Source organism: Agrilus planipennis, unplaced genomic scaffold (genome assembly GCF_000699045.2).
Source record: "Agrilus planipennis isolate EAB-ADULT unplaced genomic scaffold, Apla_2.0 scaffold2, whole genome shotgun sequence".
Classification (NCBI taxonomy): domain Eukaryota; kingdom Metazoa; phylum Arthropoda; class Insecta; order Coleoptera; family Buprestidae; genus Agrilus; species Agrilus planipennis.
The window spans coordinates 3,904,413-3,928,588 of NW_020442464.1; the positions used below are offsets into that span (position 1 = coordinate 3,904,413).

Here is a 24,176-nt window from a genome sequence, read left to right on the forward strand (position 1 = left end):
GGGAAGGGGCATATCTCTAACTTTTTGAAACGAACAGTACAAAGATGACTTTTTGTATTGATCGGTACTTCTAATGAAAGTGAAACTAACTGGATTGTTCTCAAACAGATTAGGCGTATTGTAAAATTTCTACAGTGTAGTTACAATATTGTACACGTTTAGTAACGTATTTTTAACTCCATCCCTTTTGCTGCGAATTTAGTTGCAGGCGTAGTCGCAACTGAAACAAAGCCTCTAATTGGGAAATTGGGCGTAAAACGATGACGTCCGCCGCTCCTGACGAAAGACGACACCGCAAATACCCCTCTAATCAATCGCGAACACGGCTGTTACTTGTCTAGAATGAGCTGATTTCAATCTCGAATAACAAGAACGATAACATTCAACCCTACTATTAGTCCATTATAAATAACTTTGGGAAATCCGGCTCGAAGGACCATATGGTACAAAATTAATCGACTTAAACCAACGTACTTTGCTAACACGATTTCAGATCAACATTTCGTGTCCATCAATAGAACGACAATGATCACTTAATATAGAAAAACGAACAAGAAAATGGTAAAACAAATCAAGATTTTTAATATTAAACATACCATTCTAGCGCCTTCAACGGCTCGTAGTGCTTGTTTATAATTCTTACCTGAAACAAAAAGAATTTGTAATGTTAATATAATCCATCTATCCTGTAACTATACTAATTTGAATAAACCAGCATTCGTGTATGTCTGTAATAGATTTAACACTATCACTAATCGAAAGTGCTTTGCTTTGTAGCATCTTAAATTCCACAATGCAAAATTCATGTTGTAGCAACCACCACGTTCTCAGGGCATTTAATAAAAGTTATAGAGTGCATTTTTTATAACCCATTTTATATTTGTCCATAAAGTGATGTTTATGTAATTATGTAATCTATTAAGTTTTCTGTTAGTTTTCCCAAAATATTATATTTGAGATACATGTTATAATTTAAAATAAACGAAAATAACAGCAATAGTAATAAAAATTCTAGATTCTAGTACCCTATAAAAATTATTTTTAACTGTCTTTCTAGAACAGATCTAAAATATAAATTTTAAAAAAGTCGTATTTATGTACATTGCAGCAAAAAGTAATTAAAAATAGACAATGTCAAATAAACGACTTCGCAATAAAGGGCAACGTGTGTATTTTTATGGTCGAAGCTGCTTCAAAAAGTAATATTTTCGATTCGTATCCTGACCATCGTAGAAACGTAAACCAGGGAAATGACGTTAGACGCGACAAAATATCATTAAAGCTGCCTCATAAAACTCGTAAATTGAGAACCACCTATAAGTAATTAAGTTAAGCACCATGTGATATATTATCCCCATGTAAGTACTAACCTTTATTAGATCGAAATAAAAATATACTTGCATTACTTGTTTGTCTGAGAAATAAAAAACGTGACAGTAAAATAATATCACTTTCATTTGATTTCATAATTACATAAAATGTTACCAATATAACTACAAAAATTACTAAAACAGAATGGATAATATACGTGGTACGTTCAAAAACTGTCGCGAATTTTGTGATTTTTCAAAAATTATTTATTTATTTATGAATATCTATTTTGTCTCCTGTCTTTTGAAGATTTTCCCTCCTCGAGAATAATCTAAATAAAAAAAGAGCATTATATCAAATGCCTTTTTTTCTGTTCATTCTGCAGTGTATTTTAGATCTTATTTGACACATTATCAGTAGTTATTTTACAAAGAAGTTGTCTAATATGTACCCATCAATCAAATCTAATAACTATTTGAAGAGAACAACCTTTTTTATTAATACATAATCATGACTGAAAAGTTTATAAACTCGGTAAGATTTCACATTGGCTATAACAAATCCGAAAGTTCAAAAGGTCTATTTTAGGATAGAGAAATTAAAATTTCGAGGAAGTAGAACGAGCTTTCCAATAGTAACCTTGGAAACTTGCAAATAGAAGAAAGCAAAAGAGCCTATTACATCCTTAAGCGGATGCCTTTAGTAAACGAATTTCTGGCAAACTTTAAGTTCATATAGTCGAATGCATTTTTGTTATGTATGTAGCTTTCCGCGATAAAGATTAAAATTGCTTTTATAGCACGGTAAAATGTAGCATTAAAATATATGACATGTAAAAGCTACCTATATGTATTTTGTATAGAAGCTTTTCAGCATTATCCATAAGAAAAAAGTAAAGAATTTTGATTTTGAATGGATCAGTAATTGAAATTGAAACATTAATTAAAAACCTGAATGATTAAAATTTGCAACAAGTGTTTACATCATCATCATCATCATAAGATCGTCAGTCCTAAGACTGGTTGGACACGTACCTCCACTCTTTCCTATCCTGAGTTAATCTTCGCATTTCCCTAAAGCTAGAACATCCCACTCCTGAACTATTTGCGAACAGTAATCTAATCTCGGTCTACCTCTACCTCTCCTTACTCCTGTTTCTGCCTCTAATATGTCCCTGACTAGACCTTCATGCCTGAGAAGGTGTCCTACCAACCTATCTCGCCTATTTTTTATTGACTGCCATAGAGTCCTTTGTTCTTCTATTCTTTTTAATACCTCTTCATTTCTAACCTTCTCTATCCACGGTATCCTCATCATTCGCCTATAACACCACATTTCGAAGGCTTCTAACCTTTTCTTTTCCGCCGCACCTACTGTCCATGTTTCGCACCCGTACAACGCCGCGCTCCAAACATACACCTTTAACAACCTTTTCCGAATTTCTAAATTAACCGTTCGCGAGCACAGAAGTGACTTCTTTTTTTTAAAGGCGACACGACCGTGCGCTATCCTCTGCTTTATTTCCCTACTACTCCTTCCGTCCTGACTTATCTGACTTCCTAGATATCTAAAATCAGCCGCTTCTTCTAATTTTTCGTCTCCTATCTTTATATTCGCTCTTTCCCTACTTTTTCTTCCCTTGCATACCAGTATTTTAGTTTTACTTTTATTTATTTTCATACAGTACTGCTCTGTTTACATATTTATATAAAGACATTAAAGTCTGGACACACATACTTTTATAACTTTTATAATATTATTAAACAAAGTAGATTTCATGTCAGGCTCCTCCACCTTTTATTAGCCAATTCTTTTTAATTAGGAATTTTTTTTTATAAAATATCGAATAAGAAAAATACTGAACGTTTTATTCTTATCATAATTTCTCAAAATAATCAGCGCTATTTTCCAGTTGATCGTCACAAAAACGGAACTCAAACTGACAAAAAGTCCTGCGTAATTATCCTAGAGGCAGATAAAGACTGTCACCATACACAAAGCTGGAATGACAGAATATAATTAAGGAAAAGCCCGTAAACAAAAAGAGAACTTATACATATCTACATGTAAATGACTCCAACAGGAGTGGTAGGTCGTAGGGAAGCATGAGCATTCATATACCTATTGCTAAAAATAAAAACTGTGCTAGTGCATATTAACAATTCATGAATTCCGTACTATCGATTTCAGCAGCGTCTTTCATTATTTAACAAAAATGATCAGCAACATGACTATTCATAACTTAAAATTAAAAAAAGAAGAACAAACACCTTCTTCGAGCTTTAATCTATGCTTGTATGTCAACAGTATCGAGCGAGAGCCGTTCAGCACACATAAATATTTCAACGTCTATTACCTATCACATTCGATTAAAATTCCGGCCTTTTATTTCGTTCGAACATGCCATTTATTTACCATTACGTATGTTGTTCGATCATAACAAGTCGATGACGTGTAAAAAGCACTCTTTCACATACACCGGATTATTGGAAAAATTACGGAATATCATAACGAATTCGCACAAGTTGTTTGCTTGAATTCAATTTTGGCGGTACGAATTAGGGGCTACCAATAAAGTTCGGTTCGCGACAACGTACAGGGATTACCGATGACATACCTATATAGCCGGTCACGATTGTCCACCGATGTCGGTAACGCGAGGGGTTGCGATCATCGACGACTCCTGCCGACGCGGACCGAAGGACCACAAAACTCGCGCGTTGTACCAGGACAATTGGCCTGTATTATTGGTCAAATCTAAACGTGCATGTTTCATTAGGAACCGTAATGTTTAATAATACATCGGTGCCATTATTAGAATAGAACCAATGGTGAGAATTAAGCGTGTTAAATACATATGTACCTAACCAAAAACAAGAACTTGTGTACATACTTTGAAAGGATTTACTGATTCGTTTAGAAGTCAATGGACAAAGACCACCAGTTACAAATTTTAATAGTGAACTCCACATTCAATGATTCAATAAAAATTGGTATCGAACTACTGTCAGACATAATATTCCGAAAACATATGTAAGAAAAAATATATTTTATTTTCAATTTTTTATCAATGATATAACGACATCGCGAAATGTAGTTTTCAAGAACAGAAATTGTTTCGTGAAAAAATTTCACGAAGGTCCATGTCTTTTTATGGCGCGTTCAATATAAATATCGCATATGACTTACGGAATTGCCATTAGGTAAGTAGATTGCAGCTTCCGTGCCAACAAATACCTATACACCCCTTGAGGATATCAAGGAATGCGTGGATAACTGTAGTAAAAGCTCTAGTGAGAAGAATTCATAGGAAAAAAGGATGTCGCAAAATCACGTTCAAAACGCTGTAGGAGTCAAAATAAAGCTAGAAACGAAAGAATTACTTAGAAAAAGAAAGATGTGAAATATAGTTTTACACCAAGTGACAGGATGACTGAACTGGTAAAGGTCTAACTTCAACGAAAGATTTTCGTAATTCTATGCTTCATCCCGAGATAAAAATGTTCGGTCTCTCAGAGCGAGAGTCGAGTCTGCGTCTCTCATCGAGTCTTTCTGGTATCACTGAGAGAGACTGTCGAGAGACTGTCAAAAAAACTGTTTAGCGTCTCTGAACGAGAGACTCGAGTCGCTTATAGAAAGATCCTTATTTCGTATCCAGTCTCTGAACGAGAGACTCAAATATCTGAAAGAGAGACTCGAATCTCTCGATAAATTGTGTCTCGATAGACATGGTCAAAATATTTCAGAGATTCCAGTCTTTCTACGAGTGACTCTAGTCTCTCAATTTTTCAGTTTTATTAATTCAGTCTCTCTGTGAGAGACTCGAATCTCTGAATTAACAATTTTATCGTTCGAGTCTCTCATACAGAGACTGCGATAGATCCATAAAAACACCTAGGCAATAACTGAGAGACTGTGAGAGACGCTCTCAGAGACGCTGAAGGACTCTGAAAGACTGGAGAGAGGCTGAATATTTTTGTCTAGGGATGAACAAAACTCGATCTTCTTTATATACAGGATACCAATTTTGGTGGTCGCAGAAAATAAATTTGAAAAACAGGGGCAATGCTGCTGTCGGAGACCCCCAAATAGTGGGGGTAAATAAAAGTTGCAGGAAATTTGAATCCTAGCTGACAACGAAATTAATTACGAGAAATTCGATCGCGAACTTAATTTGTTAATAGGAAAAATGAAAATATGTCAAAATCCTGTTCATTGTCAAATTTCAATATCCAAAGTCTTAGGTCTGGGCATCAGCTTTAGAGTCACCAGCGGCGCAAATTTGAATTCTTCTGAAAATGAAGAAATTTGGGTCCCTTGGTCTCTTCTGGACAAGGTCGAAACCGAAATAAGGGAAGGCTAATGGGGTTTCGAACCCCCTTCAAAATTTTTGTTTACGTACGTAAAACTTTGTTTTAATAAACACTATTGTTATTATTAGCAGACAAGGGTTAAAGGTTAAGTATCTTGACGTAACGTTAAACTCCTATCTTATTCGATTCCAATGTAAAGGCATGCATGATAAACCACGTAACAGGCGCAACGGTTCTACGTATCATTCGCTTACATCAGGAGCCCGACATGTCCTTAAAACGGCCTCGTTTATCGTCTGAAGATTGGTTAAGCCCACTTCGCGTATAATGCACCCACCATCCGTTTTTACGACTGCAGAGTTAGTGCCAATAAAAATTCCTACAATTTCCATCTCATAGTCCTTATCTTCATTTTATCTACATAATATAGTAGATTAAAAGACTCGTTTTGAATAATACGATTAGGTACTTTCAGTATCTAATGTTCTACCGTTGCATTTTGTATTATTCATGGGTACAAACCCATCGGATATATCCACGTTGTTGTACATACGCGATTTCAAAGTAACGTTTCTTTGTAAATACGGGAAGCGAGTCTCTTGAGGGACGATTCTGGATGGATATATATATATGTTCAGAAATCCGAAGAGTGATAGTAAAAACCGAGAATTGGCGTGTAGCCAGAGCTCTAATGAAAAATCCAACTGATGCTTCAAACAGTGCCGAAGTGCACCCTCAACAAAACAGAAGGTTATGACGGTCGTTAAAGTTAACCTTAGGGGTCTCTGCTCTCATGGACCGGCACACTTGATTTCGAGTGTCAATATAAGCTACTGAAAAGTAAAACACACAAACTTTGTACACCCGGCCTTTTTCTGCCTTCATCACGTAAGATAATTACCTTGTTCTAAATAACTCTTTTTTAAATGGAAAAAACTGAGACCAATTGTAACGGAGTCCTTCTAGTACTGTAATTCTGAATATTTATAGTTATATACGAAAAGTACCTTCATTGTCACCAATTTTACAACTACATCATCAACATACAATCGTCTGTACAACGATTGATTGGACACGCATCTCTAATTTTTCCTAACCTGACGTACTGTTCGTTTCAAGAAGGTGGAGATATGCTCCGTCCCTTTATTAGGATGCGCCGTAGCATAATTCCAAATTCAATCATATTTGTCTGCGGAGCTCATTTCTCCGTCGATCATCGAGCGAGAACTAGACAAAAGTGTACAGTACCATTTGCAAAATTATTTAAACTGCCTCGTTAAAATTTAAGAATATGCTTTATTTGAAAGCATATTTAGCCAAAAATAATAACAAGTGAATTAACTTAACGTTCTACACACTTATCAAACTTTTGCTTTGTTTTCTATTGTTAATTTATATACATTTTTGTTTTAAGAAATTGCTAAACATTTTCGTCTAGTACTGTACAGTTCTAGCCGATCTCCTAAGACCGCCCATCGAGAGCTCTGCTCGTTCAAACTTGTTCCAACTATTTCTGTCTTGCTCACGCCTAGTGTGTATTCTTTCTATCTTCGCGCAGATTTCTTCAAGCTCACAATTCTAACAATTTGAAATAGACTGCAATCTTCGTATTTCCGTAAATGTGGAACATCTCATATCCTTAACTATTTTTGAACAGTAATCCAATCTAGGTTTCTCTCTAGTCTTATTAACCCCTGCTTCTAATATGTCTTTAACTAGCTGTAACTGCATGCCTGAGGAGATGTCTTACCAACCTATTTTCTTTTTGACTTTCGTAGCGCCCTCTGCTCTCCTAAGTCTTTCTAATACCTCCTTAATACAATCACATGATAATATATAATTTACACGTCATGTTCCATCTTTTCCTGGATACTTGTTTCCTTAAGTTTTTCTAAAAAAAAAAAAAAAACCTACTGAATATAGGCCAGCCATTCCAAATCAACAAGCCAACACCAGGCGATTCTCTTTAGGTGTTTCTGATGAATAATTAATATAATTGTAGCGAAAAAGAGTTTGGACTCCTGAGGCAAATTAAAACGAAGAAGAACAATCAAGGGTGTGTTTCCATGTTCGCAACGCGCTATGATTACGACCGATTTCGATTATTGCAATTATAGAACAAGTTCAACAAGTTCAGCATCTGACTAGAAACGATTCGATCTGCTCAATTTTATATGAATCAATTTCGGAATAATCGTCGTATTCGACATCTATTCAACTTGCTCGGAGATCGCGGCTAATTTGTTTCGTCATCCGTCCAATTTCAGCATTCTTACCAGGAATTATCAAAAGGTAACAACCCTACACACTTCTATAGACTGTTTACGTGAGTGCACTTTTCTGTTAAATTTTCTGCCTTGTAATTCCGTAATACGTAAGAGACCCCATGTAAACGCGGTTAAGTTTGTGTTAAATAATTCATGTGCAAAATTCCATTCGACCACACCGTTGACGTCGTCGTAGCCCGCTCGACATTCAGCAGGATACGGATACGGATGACCGTCGTCTATAAATGGACAGACAGACGGACGATACGGTGGGTAATTTGGAATACATATTGAGTTCTTCATGCGGAACATCCAACCGAGCTTCTCTCTCTCCGGCAGGCGAGTTAGCAGAGCTCGTTGCATTAATGTTTTATTAGACAATACGTCGTGTCGCATACGTTGCCGTCGGCGTCGGCGTCACGACGATCCATCTTAACGGTCGAGTAGTTGTACATATGACAATTCAGACGAGTAAACATACCATTGGTATGTCTGAAATGTCCAATTAGCTGATGATAATTATTGACGAGATTACGTTTAGGGAAAGTACCTACAGCTAATTCTAGTTGATAAATATAAGACATTCGATACTGTAAACATCGCATAATATGAACAGCATATTAATTGTGCTAGGACCCCGTATAAGCTGAACAAACTAAATCTGTCGCATGTCTACTAGTACAGTCATTTGGTTCAAAAAATAGTGGTTACCTGGAAAGTTTTCCGGGAGTTTTGAAAATTGGTAATTTTATAGATTCTGATGTGCTCTTTCCGAATTTCGACTTTGCCACCTCGTATTTTTGCCGCTCGCGTCGCCATATTGGAAAAATGGCGCCAAAAAGCAGTTTTTAGACAATATCTCCTTTCCGACTCATATTACGATAAAAACAGTTATATACAAAATGAAACTAGGGACAATTGCAAATATACGAGGTGGCAAAGTCGAAATTCGGGAAGAGCACATCAGAATCTATAAAATTACCAATTTTCAAAACTCCCGGAAAACTTTCCAGGCAAAACTACCAAATGACTGTACTATACTGTATAAACCTATAGAATGGATTGAAAATTAAAAAAAAAAACACTCCAAGTAGATGAATGGGAATCACGATCACTAAGTAACCTTCCCGATGAGTTTAAATCAAAAATTTCGTGCAATATTAACGTAAAAATAAATGTGGAACTGGTGCCTGTGTGTCACTATAGACGATTGTGACAAATGTTTCTTATTAATTTTAAAATCAGAAACGACTTTTGAAATTTAGCCAATATATTTGTGTCGTTCGCCGTATGTTGTAAAATTGATTGCCCAAATTTCGACTCCGCGGGAGCGTGAAATGAATTGAAATGAGGTGATTTTTACGTTTTGACGTTAGCCCTGACATAAACCGCACACATGAGCGTCAATGTATATTAGATACGTCCGCTTTTTCGTCATGACAAAGAACGTCGACAATTCTAATTGCAAGTGGTAAATTTATGGGGACAATTTCCCGTAAAAAATAACGCTTACGTCCTTAAAAAATCTTTCTTTCAACTTTAGCCATAAATCTCAAGTCTGAGTCACTTTTTCCAACATATAGTGGGTGGTGAACAAAATTATAATACATCAAGAAATTGTTAAAATTTAAGTATCTACCTAATACATTTTAAAATGATTATAAATTACTGTATCCGGATCTTCTTATATTACTTTTGAAGGTTTGAACCAGCCAGTACTTTACGATGCCATTGTTTGAAATTTTTATGCCACAAAAAGCAAAAGGCAGCATAAATAATTTTCCCTAGACAAAATTTTTCAGTCTCTCTCCAATCTCTCAGAGTCTTTCAGCGTCTCTCACAGTCTTACACAGTCTCTCAGTTATTGCCTAGGTGTTTTTATGGATCTCTCACAGTCTCTGTATGAGAGACTCGAACGATAAAATTGTTAATTCAGAGATTCGAGCCTCTCACAGAGAGACTGAATTAATAAAACTGAAAAATTGAGAGACTCGAGTCTCTCGTAGAAAGACTGGAATCTATGAAATATGTTGAACTTAAAAATTGTAACCACGTCTATCGAGACACCACTTATTGAGAGATTCGAGTCTCTCGTTCAGAGACTGGAGTCGAAANTTAAAAGTAATAACTCGTCATATAATTTTATAAAATATTTTTTACAGACTGGACGAAAAAATCAGGATCTCTCTATGAAAGACTCGAATCTCTCGTTCAGACTGGACGCAGAAATGGGGATCACTCTATGAGAGATTCGAGTCTCTCGTTCAGATTTTCGAATCTCTCGTTCAGAAACTGTATACGAAATGAGGATCTCTCTATGAGCGACTCGAGTCTTTCGTTCAGAGACGCTTAACAATTTTTTTGACAATCTCTCTCAGCGACACCAGAGAGACTCGATGAGAGACGGAGACTCGAGTCTCGCTTTCAGAGACTCTGAGAGAATGAACATTTTTATCTCGAGTTGACAAATGAAAGTTGAAGGAAGTAAATATATTTTCTTCTAAATTTCCATCAAAATGTAATGATTTTTAAATATGACTTTTTCAAACATACTCAAAACTAATAATAGAAATAGAAATTCAAAATTGATTGTAAACGTACCACCTAATTTTTGGAACAATTACGATATATTTCTAAATCCTAGGAAAGATACTACTCCACTTTTTGCATGTAACATTGCTGATAAAAATGGAGCAATATCGCTTAATATCAGTAGATAACGAGTAGTAAACACAACTGTGTAAGTGGGTCATTATTATAGGTTTAATTATATAATAATAAAACCTAAATACGAGGCACGTGTTTTTGTCCCTAACTACCATAATAAATTTCCGAAAATTTGGCAGAGAACTTGGCTTTCCTCGTTTCTGACACCAAGAAATTTATTAGAAAACGCATTTATTTGATTTTAGATGCATTAATCGATGTCCAGCAAATTAAAATTAAACACTTTCCTTGAAAGTACGTTTATTTATATAATTTACCCATTTTCACTTATTTTAGATATTACGATAGCGGATCACGGACACGATTTTAAGCCCCCAGTTTACTGTAATTATATATATAATATTTAGTTTCTTTGACTTTGATATACAATGTGGTACTACTCTTTCTTTCTTGAAGGTATCAACTTGAAATTAATACCAAATACTCAGGTCTGTAATTTCTTGGAAATGTGAAAAAAATCAATCAAAATCAACGCAATCAAAAGGTACAGCCATTTATGATACACATTTTGACACTCACAAAATATATATTATGTGTTTTGAGAACTGATTTTGAGGGAAAACTTAAACATACTCGGAAAGAGGAGGGAAAATCTTTGAGACTCGATTTCCGTACGGAACCCTTAGTGCGACTCGCGGCTAACCAGTTTTTATTATTTCTTGATTACGCCTTGTATGCCCGAATTTCAAATTTCAAAACTACTTTTCAGTTATATGCAATTAAATATTTGTATATGAGGTCTGTTCAAAAAGTATCGCAAATATTGAATTTCCGAGGGTTACATATATTCGATTTTCGATTTTTTTGTGGCGTTGTATTGGTACTCATGTCTCTGAATTATACCGACAAGTCAATAAGAAATATTATCCGCAATCTGCGCAAAGCAATCCGCTAGTAACGCCCGGATTTTTGGAAGAACAAAAATTGGCTTTTGCACCATGATGACACCCCTGCTCACACATCGTTGCTTTTGCGCGAATTTTAGACCACTAATAATGGCGCAGCCACCGTATTTCCCAGATCTGGCTCTCTGTGATTTTTTCTTGTTTCCGAAACTGAATAGGCCCATGAAAGGACAACGCTACGCTACGATTAAGGAGATAAAGACGGCATCAAAGGAGGTGCTGATCAAGATCACAAGTGTACAATATCTTTGGAGGAGACAAAATACAATAGATATTCACGAGTAAATAAATAATTTTTGAAATAACACAAAATTCGCGATAGTTTTTGAACAAACCTCGTATACACATTTGACAATTCAGTGTACGTATATGTATTAGGTACATGTGCTGTATGAAGAGCACAGACAAACGCTTTGCTGGTAACGTTTCTCCTTGGTCCTTTTGCTTTTCGTGCTGTGTTGAAACAAGAAACAAGGATTTAAGATTCGTCGTCTTTGCCTCAAAGACATCCGTTTATATTTATGAACTTTGAAAATTTGTAGCACAAGCGTTTGCTAATGCCAAACAGCTTCTCGAAAACTATTCTTTATGGTCCAATAAACGTCTTCATAACCTGAATAGTTGACTTCATTTCGAATTGGTCAACAGTCTTTATTACTTGGCCAGTACATGATTCATTGACCAATTTTCAAAATTACGTTAATATGCGTACTTGAAATAACAATAAAACAGGTTTCATTTGTTGAAATAGAACAGACTTATTGTTAATAAACGACTGAAAGTGAATTTACTCTCGATTTTCTTTGAAAAATGCATCTTAATCCAGGCATGGGTACTAAGTGATGGACAGGATAAAACAGTACTTCTGTATGTATACTTGTACGTATTCAATACGTATATAATAGGTATAATTGTTCCTTGGAAGTCCTTACAGAAGAATGCAGCTTTAAAGGACTATATTTCAAAAAATGAGTTTTTACGACTTAACGACCGTTGAGATTTCTGATCTGCACGTCGAGAACGACCGGAATCCAAAGTTTTAATGAGTTTAGCAGAGAGCCATTTCCCGTAAGGATCTAGTAGGATTTTTTCATGTGACTTCAACGTGCTGCTGCCCCTGCTGTTTTTGATTAGTTCCTACAGAGTATAATTGGGACGTTCAAAATTGACAAAGTCTGCAATAAAACTGTCGCTTTTACTTTCTTCTTTCAACTTACTAACTAGTCTACAGCGATGACTACAATCTCAACTGGAAACAAGAAAGATGATACGTCCATTCTCATAGATAATTTATTGCAGACTGCCAATTTTGATCGTCTCGACCACAGGTACGTCGATGACGTAAATGTAATCTCTTAATAATCTTATATTATCATATAGTCTACACTCCTAAGACTGGTTGGACACGCACCTCAACATTTTCCTAGCCTGAGCTAAACTAAACTTCTCATTTCCCTAAAACTAGAACAACCCACATCCTTAACTATTTGAGAACAGTAATCCAATCTAGGTCTACCTCTACCCCTCCTAACTCCCGTTTCTGCCTTTAATATGTCTCTGGCTAGACCTTCATGCCTGAGAAGGTGTCCTACCAACCTATCTCGATTATTTTCTATTGACATCCATAGAGTCCTCCGTTCTCCTATCCTTTCTAATAACTCTTCATTTCTAACCTTCTCTATCCACGGTATCCTCATCATTCGCCGGTAACACCATATTTCGAACGCTTCTAACCTTTTCTTTTCCGCCGCGCCCACCGTCCATGTTTTGCAAACAGTGCGAACAGTAATCTAACCTAGATCTACCTCTACCCCTCCTAACTCCTGTTTCTGCCTCTAATATGTCTCTGACTAGACCTTCATACCTGAGAAGGTGTCCTACCGACCTATCTCGCCTATTTTTTATTGACATCCATAGAGTCCTCCGTTCTCCTATCCTTTCTAATAACTCTTCATTTCTAACCTTCTCTATCCACGGTATCCTCATCATTCGCCGGTAACACCATATTTCGAACGCTTCTAACCTTTTCTTTTCCGCCGCGCCGACCGTCCATGTTTTGCAAACAGTGCGAACAGTAATCTAACCTAGATCTACCTCTACCCCTTCTTACTCCTGTTTCTGCCTCTAATATGTCCCTGACTAGACTTTCATGCCTGAGAAGGTGTCCTACCAACCTATCTCGCCTATTTTTTATTGACTTCCATAGAGTCCTCTGTTCTCCTATTCTATCTAATACCTCTTCATTACTAACCTTTTCTACCCACGTTATCCTCATCATCCGCCTATAACACCACATTTCGAACGCTTCTAACCTTTTCTTTTCCGCCGCGCCCACTGTCCATGTTTCGCACCCGTACAACGCCGCACTTCAAACATACAATTTTAACATTCTTTTTCGAATTTCTAAATTAACTTCTTTTTATTGAAGGCGACTCGACTCTGCGTTATTATCTGCTTTATATCCTTACTACTCTTCCGTCCTGACTTATCTGACTTCCTAGATACTTAAAATCAGCCATTTCTTCTAATTTTTCGTCTCCTATCTTAAATTTTTAATTACTCAGTTCCAGAAACCTCAAGGTTAATAAGTTATAAGGTACTTCACTCCGTTAAAATTGTTCCCTGACAGTCCTTAAGAATAGATTTCATAAAAATATATAATTCATTTCTATGCAAAAGAGCTAGAAATTACTCCTCTATTAGTTTTTCCATCAGAAGCATAATAGTCGTGTAATTAATAATTAAAAATTCAAATAATTAACCAATTAAAACGTGCTTTCTTTCGTGGAAGAAGCAGTAGAGGGAGTGGTAGGTTTAATTACTCGATTCCTCAAAAACTAAGAAATATAATTTCTTCAATTTATTGGCATTTCTCTAATTGCGTTGCATTTCTAATAAATATTGATGGAAAAGAATTGCGTCAGGATCTGGCTATACCGATAAGTTATTGTTTATGTACATAACTAACAGCATAAAATAAAATAAAATAAAAAAAAATTCTAGTTTAACCGTTAAAAAAAAGCTCAACAATTTTTTTTATCATTAATGTAATTCACGTACTCTTCATAGCAGACTTTCACCGAAACAACTGCCAGGCCCGTTTGGACATTAAATATTAAAACTTACAATAACTAGCCAAGTTTTACTCCATAGTTAAGAGTTCACAACGACCACCATCGACGGTCAGTAATGTTCTAAACGTAATGCTTTTCCTAGCTTTACTTTTGGGTATTTTATTCCCTTCAGCTACTAATACTGGTGGACGGGCAGTCCCTTTGGTGTCTTCCCGAATGCGGATGGCCTCAACCCCTTAGGTAAAGCCGCTCAATGACGTTTTACGCGTTGCTGTTTAACTCAGTGCAATTTCGGTTCGAGCACATTGGCCAACAAATAAATGATATTCCATTAATGAAACTAACGACGTATTACATGTAAAAAAACTTTAAAGGCCCCCAATCATAGTTTTAGACAAAATGCATCGACATTATTCAATCACTGAATATTTATCTTATATGTGTTTATTTACATATACGTGTGACCCAGATCTATCCCTCGACGATTTTATTTTAATGAGACAGATCCCATATTAATAATGATATTTTCAGTACTTAAATCACAATATTTTGAGTGTTAAGTATGTGGAAAGTCAGGAAAAGTCTAACAAAATTCAATCTCAAATATTAGAACGCTATGGTACCTATACGAAAGAAACATATCTATATTAGTAAACACAAGAAAATCCAATGGACGAATTCTTATAAATAAGGATGGCCCATTGGTACCGAGAAGCATTTTAGGGTTTTACACATAATTTTCGGTTGTAATGTTTCATGAATTTCATTCTCGTGTTTCCTAATCAATTGAAATCGCAGATTAGACATCAGACCGTAAAGAATATTTCAGCGTTCTCATGCAGTAAAATTTATTACGCTGTTATGAAATAACGTAAATTCTGGTTGACATAAATGCAATTTCCAGGTAATTAAATGCGTTTTGAGGAGTTTTAATGATTTGGTCGCGATGTGTGCGCTCCACTTCAAAAATACCTTCGTTCTTTGTAAAATTTTGTGAAGATTACAAAACCTACCTACTAAGTGTTTTGTTCATTCTTACCGAGTTCTAATTTTAATCTGAGAACTGTCAACCTTGCAAACCAGCTAACCGAGAATAAAAAGGTGGCGCGATTTAATGAAATTTTCCCGAAGTTACTATTGAGAAAAGAGCGAAAATGGCCTTCTGGGATTTCATTCTTCGGGTATACAAAGAATTGTCCAGTTTTGTGAACTGCGTTGTTCAATGATTATTCGACCGAAAGAAATGGCGTGGTCCCGTTTTCTCGATCCCCTCGTAAATTTAAAAAGAAAAAATTGAATACGAAACGAGCCGCTCGGTTTGTGCGTTTCTGTCTGAAAATTTTAGTGGTTACATGAAAAAGGACGAACTCGTTTCATGCACGTGCATGTGATGTACACGCGGTAAAAATAACAGATTGAAATTTAATCAAAATGCTATTCGGACAAGTAATTTTTTTTAATTAATCTTTCTATTGGGATCCGTCAAATGGGAGGAGCCTAAAAACATGGCGCCGATTAGGGAAAATTTATCGTAGTTCCTGTAGTGTACCGTGCAATTTCCAAGTTTTTAAATTACGATAAAATTGACACAATATGTAATTGGGCTGACACAAAGCCTCGGAAAGGAAATTTCGTTGAAGGTGAGCGTGTTTTTAATGCCAATCACATTATAAAATTCGGAAATAACAAATCCGGAAGCTAGCCTTCAAATTCCGTCAAGTTTACTGCCTACTTTTTACAAACTTCGGATTTAAAAAGTGATTCACGTTATATAATTGGTGAGGTGATTCTGGGTGATTTAAGCAATATCATATCAATGACTTGCACGTGCAAAGCCGATTTAAGAGAACGTTGCAAACACATTATTGCAACTTTGTTGTATTGCAGCAGGTAGGTTCTTAACCTCAAAATACTTATATCGTATCATTAGAATTGTGTTAAATCAATTACACAGGAATAAATAATTTCTCACTTTATAATTTTAGTATGATTCTAGTTTTAAATATTAAGGTTATGGCTGATGGTAAATACTTGCTGAAATATAATCATGTGCATTAAAATGACGTGAACAAATTTTTATTCCGGAATTCACTTCTTTGATACCTACTGCTTTCATCCAAGCTTCTATTAGTTTACTTTTTTCTCTAATTTTCCGAATATATTTTTTACATATATAAAACGGTTAGTTTTTATTGGAAAGTAGTTAATGTAGGTGAAGAGTGAAGATCTATGTCTGAAGTGCTATTGCAGCTTTTCACTGAACATATTAACTTTTTATTTGATTTAACTTTAGAAGAAAACTTCGTCGACTCCATCATCAAAAAAATTTTTACTTTTTTAACGTGTTTTATTATTTTAATAAACAATTTTACAATTTGCGTGCACAGTTCCTATGTAAATTTTTCCCTCATTCGAGTTATAAATTTTGCCACCAGATGGTGTATGCCCATTTGACGGATCTCAATAATGCAGTTATCATTTATATCATTTGGTCTTGTAACCATGAGTAATGATAACATATTCCTTTGGGTAAAATCTCGAGTGCTATGAAAACCGGTTCATTCAAGGTCGAGTTGGCCATGAATAAACCCAACCTAACAAACCTGACAGCTTTGCTACATGTCATTCTAAAAACATTGGCTTCGACAATTGACTAGCTACTTTCAAAGCCCGTCCTATTCAATGATAATAAGTAATAATAAATAATTATTATAATAACCGTCTTACACTAGTCCGCGTTAAAATGTGAAAATGCATGCGTGCATTGAGTAAGTTCTTTTGAACACGATATTAAATTTATTTCGTGTGCGACTTTTCTTGAACTTTCTCCAACAAGCTTTTCTTACAAATGTTGCGGAGAATCTATTATTACTTGAACCTTGAAAGTATATGAGCCATTGTATTCGTGACGGGACTGCAAGGTGGTGTTAAATTTATCACTTGGCACCAGCACCGCTGGTTCTTCAATTGTTTCAAGCTGAAGACAGTCAAGTTAATTTCTAATTTAGTGGCTGTTACTGTACGATGTAGGTCTATGATTTATTGGAACACTTTCAAAAAATTGTTAGAAGAAATAAAAGCGGATATGTTTATAATAAAGTTAATCGTCGACTCGTGAGTTTTATAGGATATTTTAAACGCATGAAAAGCTGTTATTAGCAATAAAATGGGTAATGTAATAGCTTGGTTTTTAACCACACGCACTACGAGGAATACGTTACAAAATTAGGGGAATTGGTACCTACATGACAGAAAAAGTAGATTTTAGAGCCAAATGTTATGGGTCAAGAACATCAAATGCTACCACTACAGTGTGGAATAAATTGAATTTCCTAAAGGAAATGGTACGGTGTCTACCTATACAAGATATTCGACTAAAAATCAAAATCGAAAATAATAAAGAAGCAATAGGGATAGGTATTATGGTAAAAAGAAAATTCATGATATTTATTTGAACAACTTTTCCGATTACAGTTATAACGAATTCTTTTAAATTTTTACGGTTACCAGTTACAAAAGAAAAATATTTTCCGTAAAAAATATTGTGACTGATATTGCTATGAAAATGTGTCGATTTATCGGAAAACGATTTCAAAAAATAATGGTTCTAATTCACTTCTAATGACCAGTTGAAGAAAATGATCCGTATAATTTTAATGAGTTATAAATAGTGCCCAAAAAATTGTGAGAATAAGGTAAAGGTTTGATAAATGCACATTATAAATAAGTACGTACACACATTCACAATAAAAAAGAAACAAAATTCTATAGAGGATGTCTCTGACCTCTACAGTTTCCCAAGGATTTTAAATAATAATTCATGATTTTAGGCATTCACGACGGACCATAAATGGAAAACTCATATGAAATGCTTTGTTTTACGAGGGCGGTTCAATAAGTACCCGTGTTTAAAGACAGAGGACGTTCCTGAGGGAAATTGGTGTTGTCATCGTGTGCTGCCATCTATCAAACCACGCCAAAACGAATTTCAGACTGATTGATAGGTTAGTTTGGATTTGGCAGCCATTCCACTCAGACGTGCTTCTTTATTTTCGCTAAGATGGAAAAAGATCAGTATCGTTCGGTAACTCGCTTTTTGTTTTTGGATGGGAAAAAATGCGAGGAGATGAAAACAAAGTTGGATACTGTTTATGGAGACATTTCGCCATCTACGACCACAGTTAGATATTGCTTCAACGAATTTAAACGTGGGCAAAGATCCGTTTTTGATAGGAGCGACCAGGAAGCCTGGCAAACGTTGTTCCCGAGGAAATCATTTTACGGATTTTTTAGGAAAAGGAAGAACGATCGCTGGACAATACTACAGTGAGTTATTGGACCGCTTCGACAAAAAATAGAAGGAGACACGGACGCATTTGACGAAAAAGAAGGTGCGTTTTCAACACCATAACGCACCGGCACATTCTTCAGGGGTTGTTGCCATTAAAATGCACGAATTACGATATGATTTTGCTGCTGCACACACCGATTTGGCTCCCTGTGACTTCATCTTGTTCCCTACCATGAAGAAATGACTAACGAGAAAGAAATTTAGCTCAAACGAGGAAGTCATCGCCGAGACAGGGGGGATTTTGGAGAGTTCGACAAATCTTATTTTTTGGAGGGGTAAAAAAATGGCAGGGTCGTTGGGAGAAGTGTATCTTTCTAAAAGGGGACTATGTTGAAAAATAAAAAAAAAATTTTTAAAAAAAAGTGTCTACACGGATACTTATTGAACCGCCCCCGTAAAATCATTACACTTGGCAAGGTTTTTGATGAGGTACACTTTTTTTCGGCGCGATAGTCCACCTAGCAGCTAATTTAAGTGATAAAGAAATTACGAAAAATCACACATGCATCAAACTACTCACCCTCCGGCTCCAACCAGTATCATCTGCATAATTACTCATGTGGAAAATGCACGTGAGTTCTGTCCATTACGTGATTATTCCACCACGCATCGTTTTATCGCGTGGTCGGGCACGTTTTCCATTACCATCTTTTAACACCGCCGTTACACGTCACGTCATCGTCATATCATAACCGACCAAACACATATCGAACTGTCATATTTTTCTTCCGTCGAATGACATTTGAAAAACCGATAAAGGAAAACGCGACGAGGGTGCAAGAGAGATATACAGACAGTGTATATTATACGTAATAAATAATTAATATTGACACATATATTATTTATTAAACGGTCGATGGCAAAGCACATTAAGTTTTGCTGCGGGAGCTTTTCGAAGTTGAACCGCGTTTTCGTCCGTTCATGTGCGGTTGTGCCGACGACTGACGATTTTTATTGCTTTACAACACGCGGAAATACAAGCCGGCCTCTAAAATTAAGGAGAGCGTCCGTGGTAGATATGTTGCTATTGTTCCTGTTTCTCTATTGCATATCGTGGGCTTCGCATTGTCGTTTGTGGTCTTGCTATGTCCCTTTTTTTCAGTATAAATTACTGTTACCTATCAGACGCCTAACTAACGAAAAACAAATTGAAACTCCACCGCAGCATTTAAATTATTTACATAACGACCTTCTTCTTCCTTAATTATATTTGTATATTTATTGGCTACTATGTTAAATGCTAGTCGAGTATTATACTGCAAGCAGTTTGTCCTGCGCAAGATCTCGGACGAATTTGAAGCCGATTTGCGCATGACGTCATTTGCTGACACTCGGTCGCATAAGGAAAAACTAATTTAACGAAGAAGCGCTTTTGCTAGTGTTTAGTCGATCGTTTAATTGACAAATGGATATTTATAATCAGAAATAATTTTATGCAACAAAAGGGGAAAAAAGGCAACCAAAAGCTTGGGCGCCACTTTGCGAAAAAGCTAAGAACCAAAAGTAGCAAAGAAATTACCTCGGAGGGTTCTTGGATTCTTCTGATTAATGTTATATAGAAAGTTTGTTTTTCTTTTCCCGTTTAATGGGGGAAATCATTAATACTATTTCTGATCACAAATATTTATTATTTGGACTTAACGATCAAATAAGTGCAAGTAAAAAATTTTCTCATAAAATTGGTTTTAGCATCACAAAAGCAATAAAAATAGAACGGTTGACGGACACCTAGAAAGGAGTGGTTGAAGCTCATACACTGGTCAGTAAAAATACTGCTATAAATGCGATTGTTTATCTACATTATCTACAATTGTCTTCGTTTTATTGCCTTTGTGTTACATCAACGCACAAGAATAGTAAATGCAATGCATTGTTCACTTTTGACTGTTTCTTGTGAGAAGAAAGTTTACGAAATCCAATTATAAAAATATTACCTAACTATTAAACTTACGATTTTTTGAATGTAAATGATTGACGTAATTCGAAGATTCTAAAATGTTTTCTGTTTCTAATTGTGAATGATCTGCTTGTTTGACCAATGTAGGTAACATTTGATAGGAGAAAAAATTACTTTACGTAGTAAAAAATCAAATGACTTTGACACTTAGGAAGAAAACAGTGAAAACAAGAATACTTCGCACTAAATAAATTTTCCAGTATACAACGGAATTCCAAAAAGGCATTGTTAAAAAAATTCAGCGTTAGTCTTAAAATTTACTGCACCCTTGCCTACCCTTACAACCGCGTGAAAAATATAACTATAGATATATGTACCTATAGTTTTTGCCACGGCAAGTAACATAACTTAAATGAAGTTAACTGCACCGGGCCCTTTTATTACCCTGTTGCAGACATGAAACATTGTTACTAATTTACTGAAGCAAAACGTTACGTCCGCCGTGTCGTCGATACGGGCCTGGTGTTAGACTGGAGATCATAAACCGTAATGGTTGTATCGTATATACAAACACGGCAGTTAAACATGCATTACGGATATTTAGTACAAATACATAAAATGCACGAACCAATTCCCAAATGTTTTGTGCAAAGGATAGTTGGAAAAATTTATGTTCAAGTAGATGGGATGTTATATATCGATCTGTATAATGCGATAAATTGAAGATTACACATACTTCATAAAAAATAACTAATATTATTCCAAAAATTTAGGTATCTACTTACTAGGCGAAATCGGTAATATGTTTTATCAACTTCCCAGTCTGTTTTTCTTACATTGCAACTAACCACAAACCTCAAATATTATTATTAATTTCTTTGGACAAAACATTTTTAGTATTTGAAATTTTCAGTTTACTTTACCAGATTTTAATGCTAAATATATAAAAAAAGAAACTTTAGTGCTGTTTGAAAAACAGAATCTACAATTATATTATCGGAGAGTGTTCTTGGTAAGGAACAGTTGAAATATATAGACAAACAATTTTTTTTATACTTCTTTCAAGTACATTCTACTATTTTGTTCGTTAAAAAGTCAATTTATGCGTTTGAAGTAGATTCAATTTATACACTGAAGGAAGGGTAAATTCTCGAATTTTCATAACTAGCATATATGTCAGAAAATTTCAGCATTTAAAACAATTACAGTGTCAGTATATTTGTACATAGGATTATTAAAAAAAACTCAAGTATTAGGACTAGGGCAATCTTCGTCATGGTTTTGTTTTCTTCATCACTAGTGACAGCTTTCACAACATAAATAATGAAAAATAATTGTCTCGTTTATTCCACCCCCAATCAAAAACAATGGAATTTTAACTTTGGTGAACTTTTTCGGGGATGAAAGTTGAAATTGACCAATCAATATCCAGATATTAACACAAAATTTTTATAGTTACTGAGCTTTCGGATTGGATTTGGACTGTACTACCTACAATTTTCATATTATTGTAAAAGCATTTTTTGTAAATATGTATGAAGCAATGTTATAAGGAACATCAACAAAGAATTGTCACTTAGGGACAAATGTCCATACAAACATTTAATAGTAAAATGCCTATCAATAATTTATTCTTATTGAGGCCGTTATTTAAGGTAATAGTATAGGTAATTTTCAGGCATATAATTTTGGACCTGCACGATGTTCGGCTATAAGGAATTATCTCATAAGAATAATTTGAATTATTTCTTTTGTAGCATTCATGTTGTTCAAGCAAAGTAAAAACAATTTCAGACAACTGCAGATACATTTAGCGAAAAACTTTTTGACCCACGAGGGCTTGAGATACTTGTTACATATGAATTTGTATGGATTAGGTCACCTCATTTTACGCCTTCCGAATTATGAAAATTAACAGTGTTTAATTTTCGTAAATGTTCACTTTAGTTGTGACTGGTTATTCTATTTTAATTTTGGCAGGGAAATTTTGGGCTATTATTATAATACTGAACCTGTTGCATGTTGTCGTTTTCAATTTTTTATCTATTTATAAAACGCTTGTTTCTGCTAAGTACAATAGACACGTTCTTGCCATTTTCTCTATCCTAAAATAACCCTTATTGCAAAAGTTCCGATAATGTCAATGTCAATATTATTATTTTGATGGGCAGATATTCGAAAAACTGCGATCTATCAAGAAGTTTTGCAATTCGTTTGTAATGCTTTAAAAACAACTAAAAAATAACAACTGACTGTCCAGCAGCTTGCGGAAATAGGAACATTGAAATAAAAAACAAGAAGAGATAAGCAACAATAACTCTGTTTTGATAAATCGACTAGTTTTCTAAAAAATAACAAAAATTAATAGTGAAAATGCTTTAACAATAATAACAAGGGCTTATTTGTTTACTAATAAATAATTTTTTGTATAATTAGATAGCTAGGTATACGTAATGGTTGAAAACCCATTTAAAATAACAACTGACTGACAGCAGCCTACGGAACAACATTGAAATAAAAAACAAGAAGAGGTAAGCAATAACTTTGTTTTGATATATCAATTGTTTTTTGGGAAAAGAACAAAAATATACAGTCAAAATGCTTCAACAATAATAGCAAAGGAATATTTGGAGGTATATGTAATGGTTAAAAATACGACGATTATGATTTCCTAAAAATTTGACAAACTTTGACTTTGGTTAACCAAATTATATAGGCAATTCGATGCTAGATAAAACAGAATCCTTTGAATGCTTTGCCGAACGACTTTAGCAAAAAAATTGTACTCAAAATTTACGATTGCATGTAGGCCGATCACAAGACATTCTAAAGCAAAAGACGGAAAGCATGTTGGCAATTTAGCATGACTACCATTAACAATAAATGTAGACACATTACTTGCTTAGTTAATGATATAATAAAATAATTCACTACTATTAGGATCCGTCAAATGGGAGGAGCCTAAAAACATGGCGCCGATTAGGGAAAATTTATCGTAGTTCCTATAGTGTACCGTGCAATTTCCAAGTTTTTAAATTACGATAAAATGATAAGTATTGACACAATAGATATGTGATTGGGCTGACACAAAGCCTCGGAAAGGAAATTTCGTTGAAGGTGAGCGTGTTTTTAATGCCAATCACATTATAAAATTCCGAAATAACAAATCCGGAAGCTAGCCTTCAAATTCCGTCAAGTTTACTGCCTACTGGTGAGGTGATTCTGGGTGATTTAAGCAATATCTTATCAATGACTTGCACGTGCAAAGCCGATTTAAGAGAACGTTGCAAACACATTATTGCAACTTTGTTGTATTGCAGCGAGTAGGTTG

At 35.1% G+C, this 24,176-nt stretch overlaps 1 protein-coding gene across 9 annotated transcripts in view; it reads right to left on the bottom strand.

Annotated features, from left to right (window-relative positions):
• The window catches only part of LOC108738026 (potassium voltage-gated channel protein Shaker), a 230,838-nt gene that overhangs the window by 65,008 nt on the left and 141,654 nt on the right, over positions 1 to 24,176 (bottom strand). The window contains exon 2 of one of the 9 annotated variants that reach the window (XM_018471987.1): positions 19,469 to 19,936. The exons of 7 other annotated variants lie outside the window; for them this stretch is intronic. In XM_018471987.1, coding sequence (XP_018327489.1) covers positions 19,469 to 19,497 — 29 coding nt within the window. In that variant the 5' untranslated portion in view covers positions 19,498 to 19,936. Of the gene's footprint in view, positions 1 to 19,468; positions 19,950 to 24,176 lie in introns of those variants that run through there. One more of the 9 variants, XM_018472064.1, reaches the window with a different exon arrangement.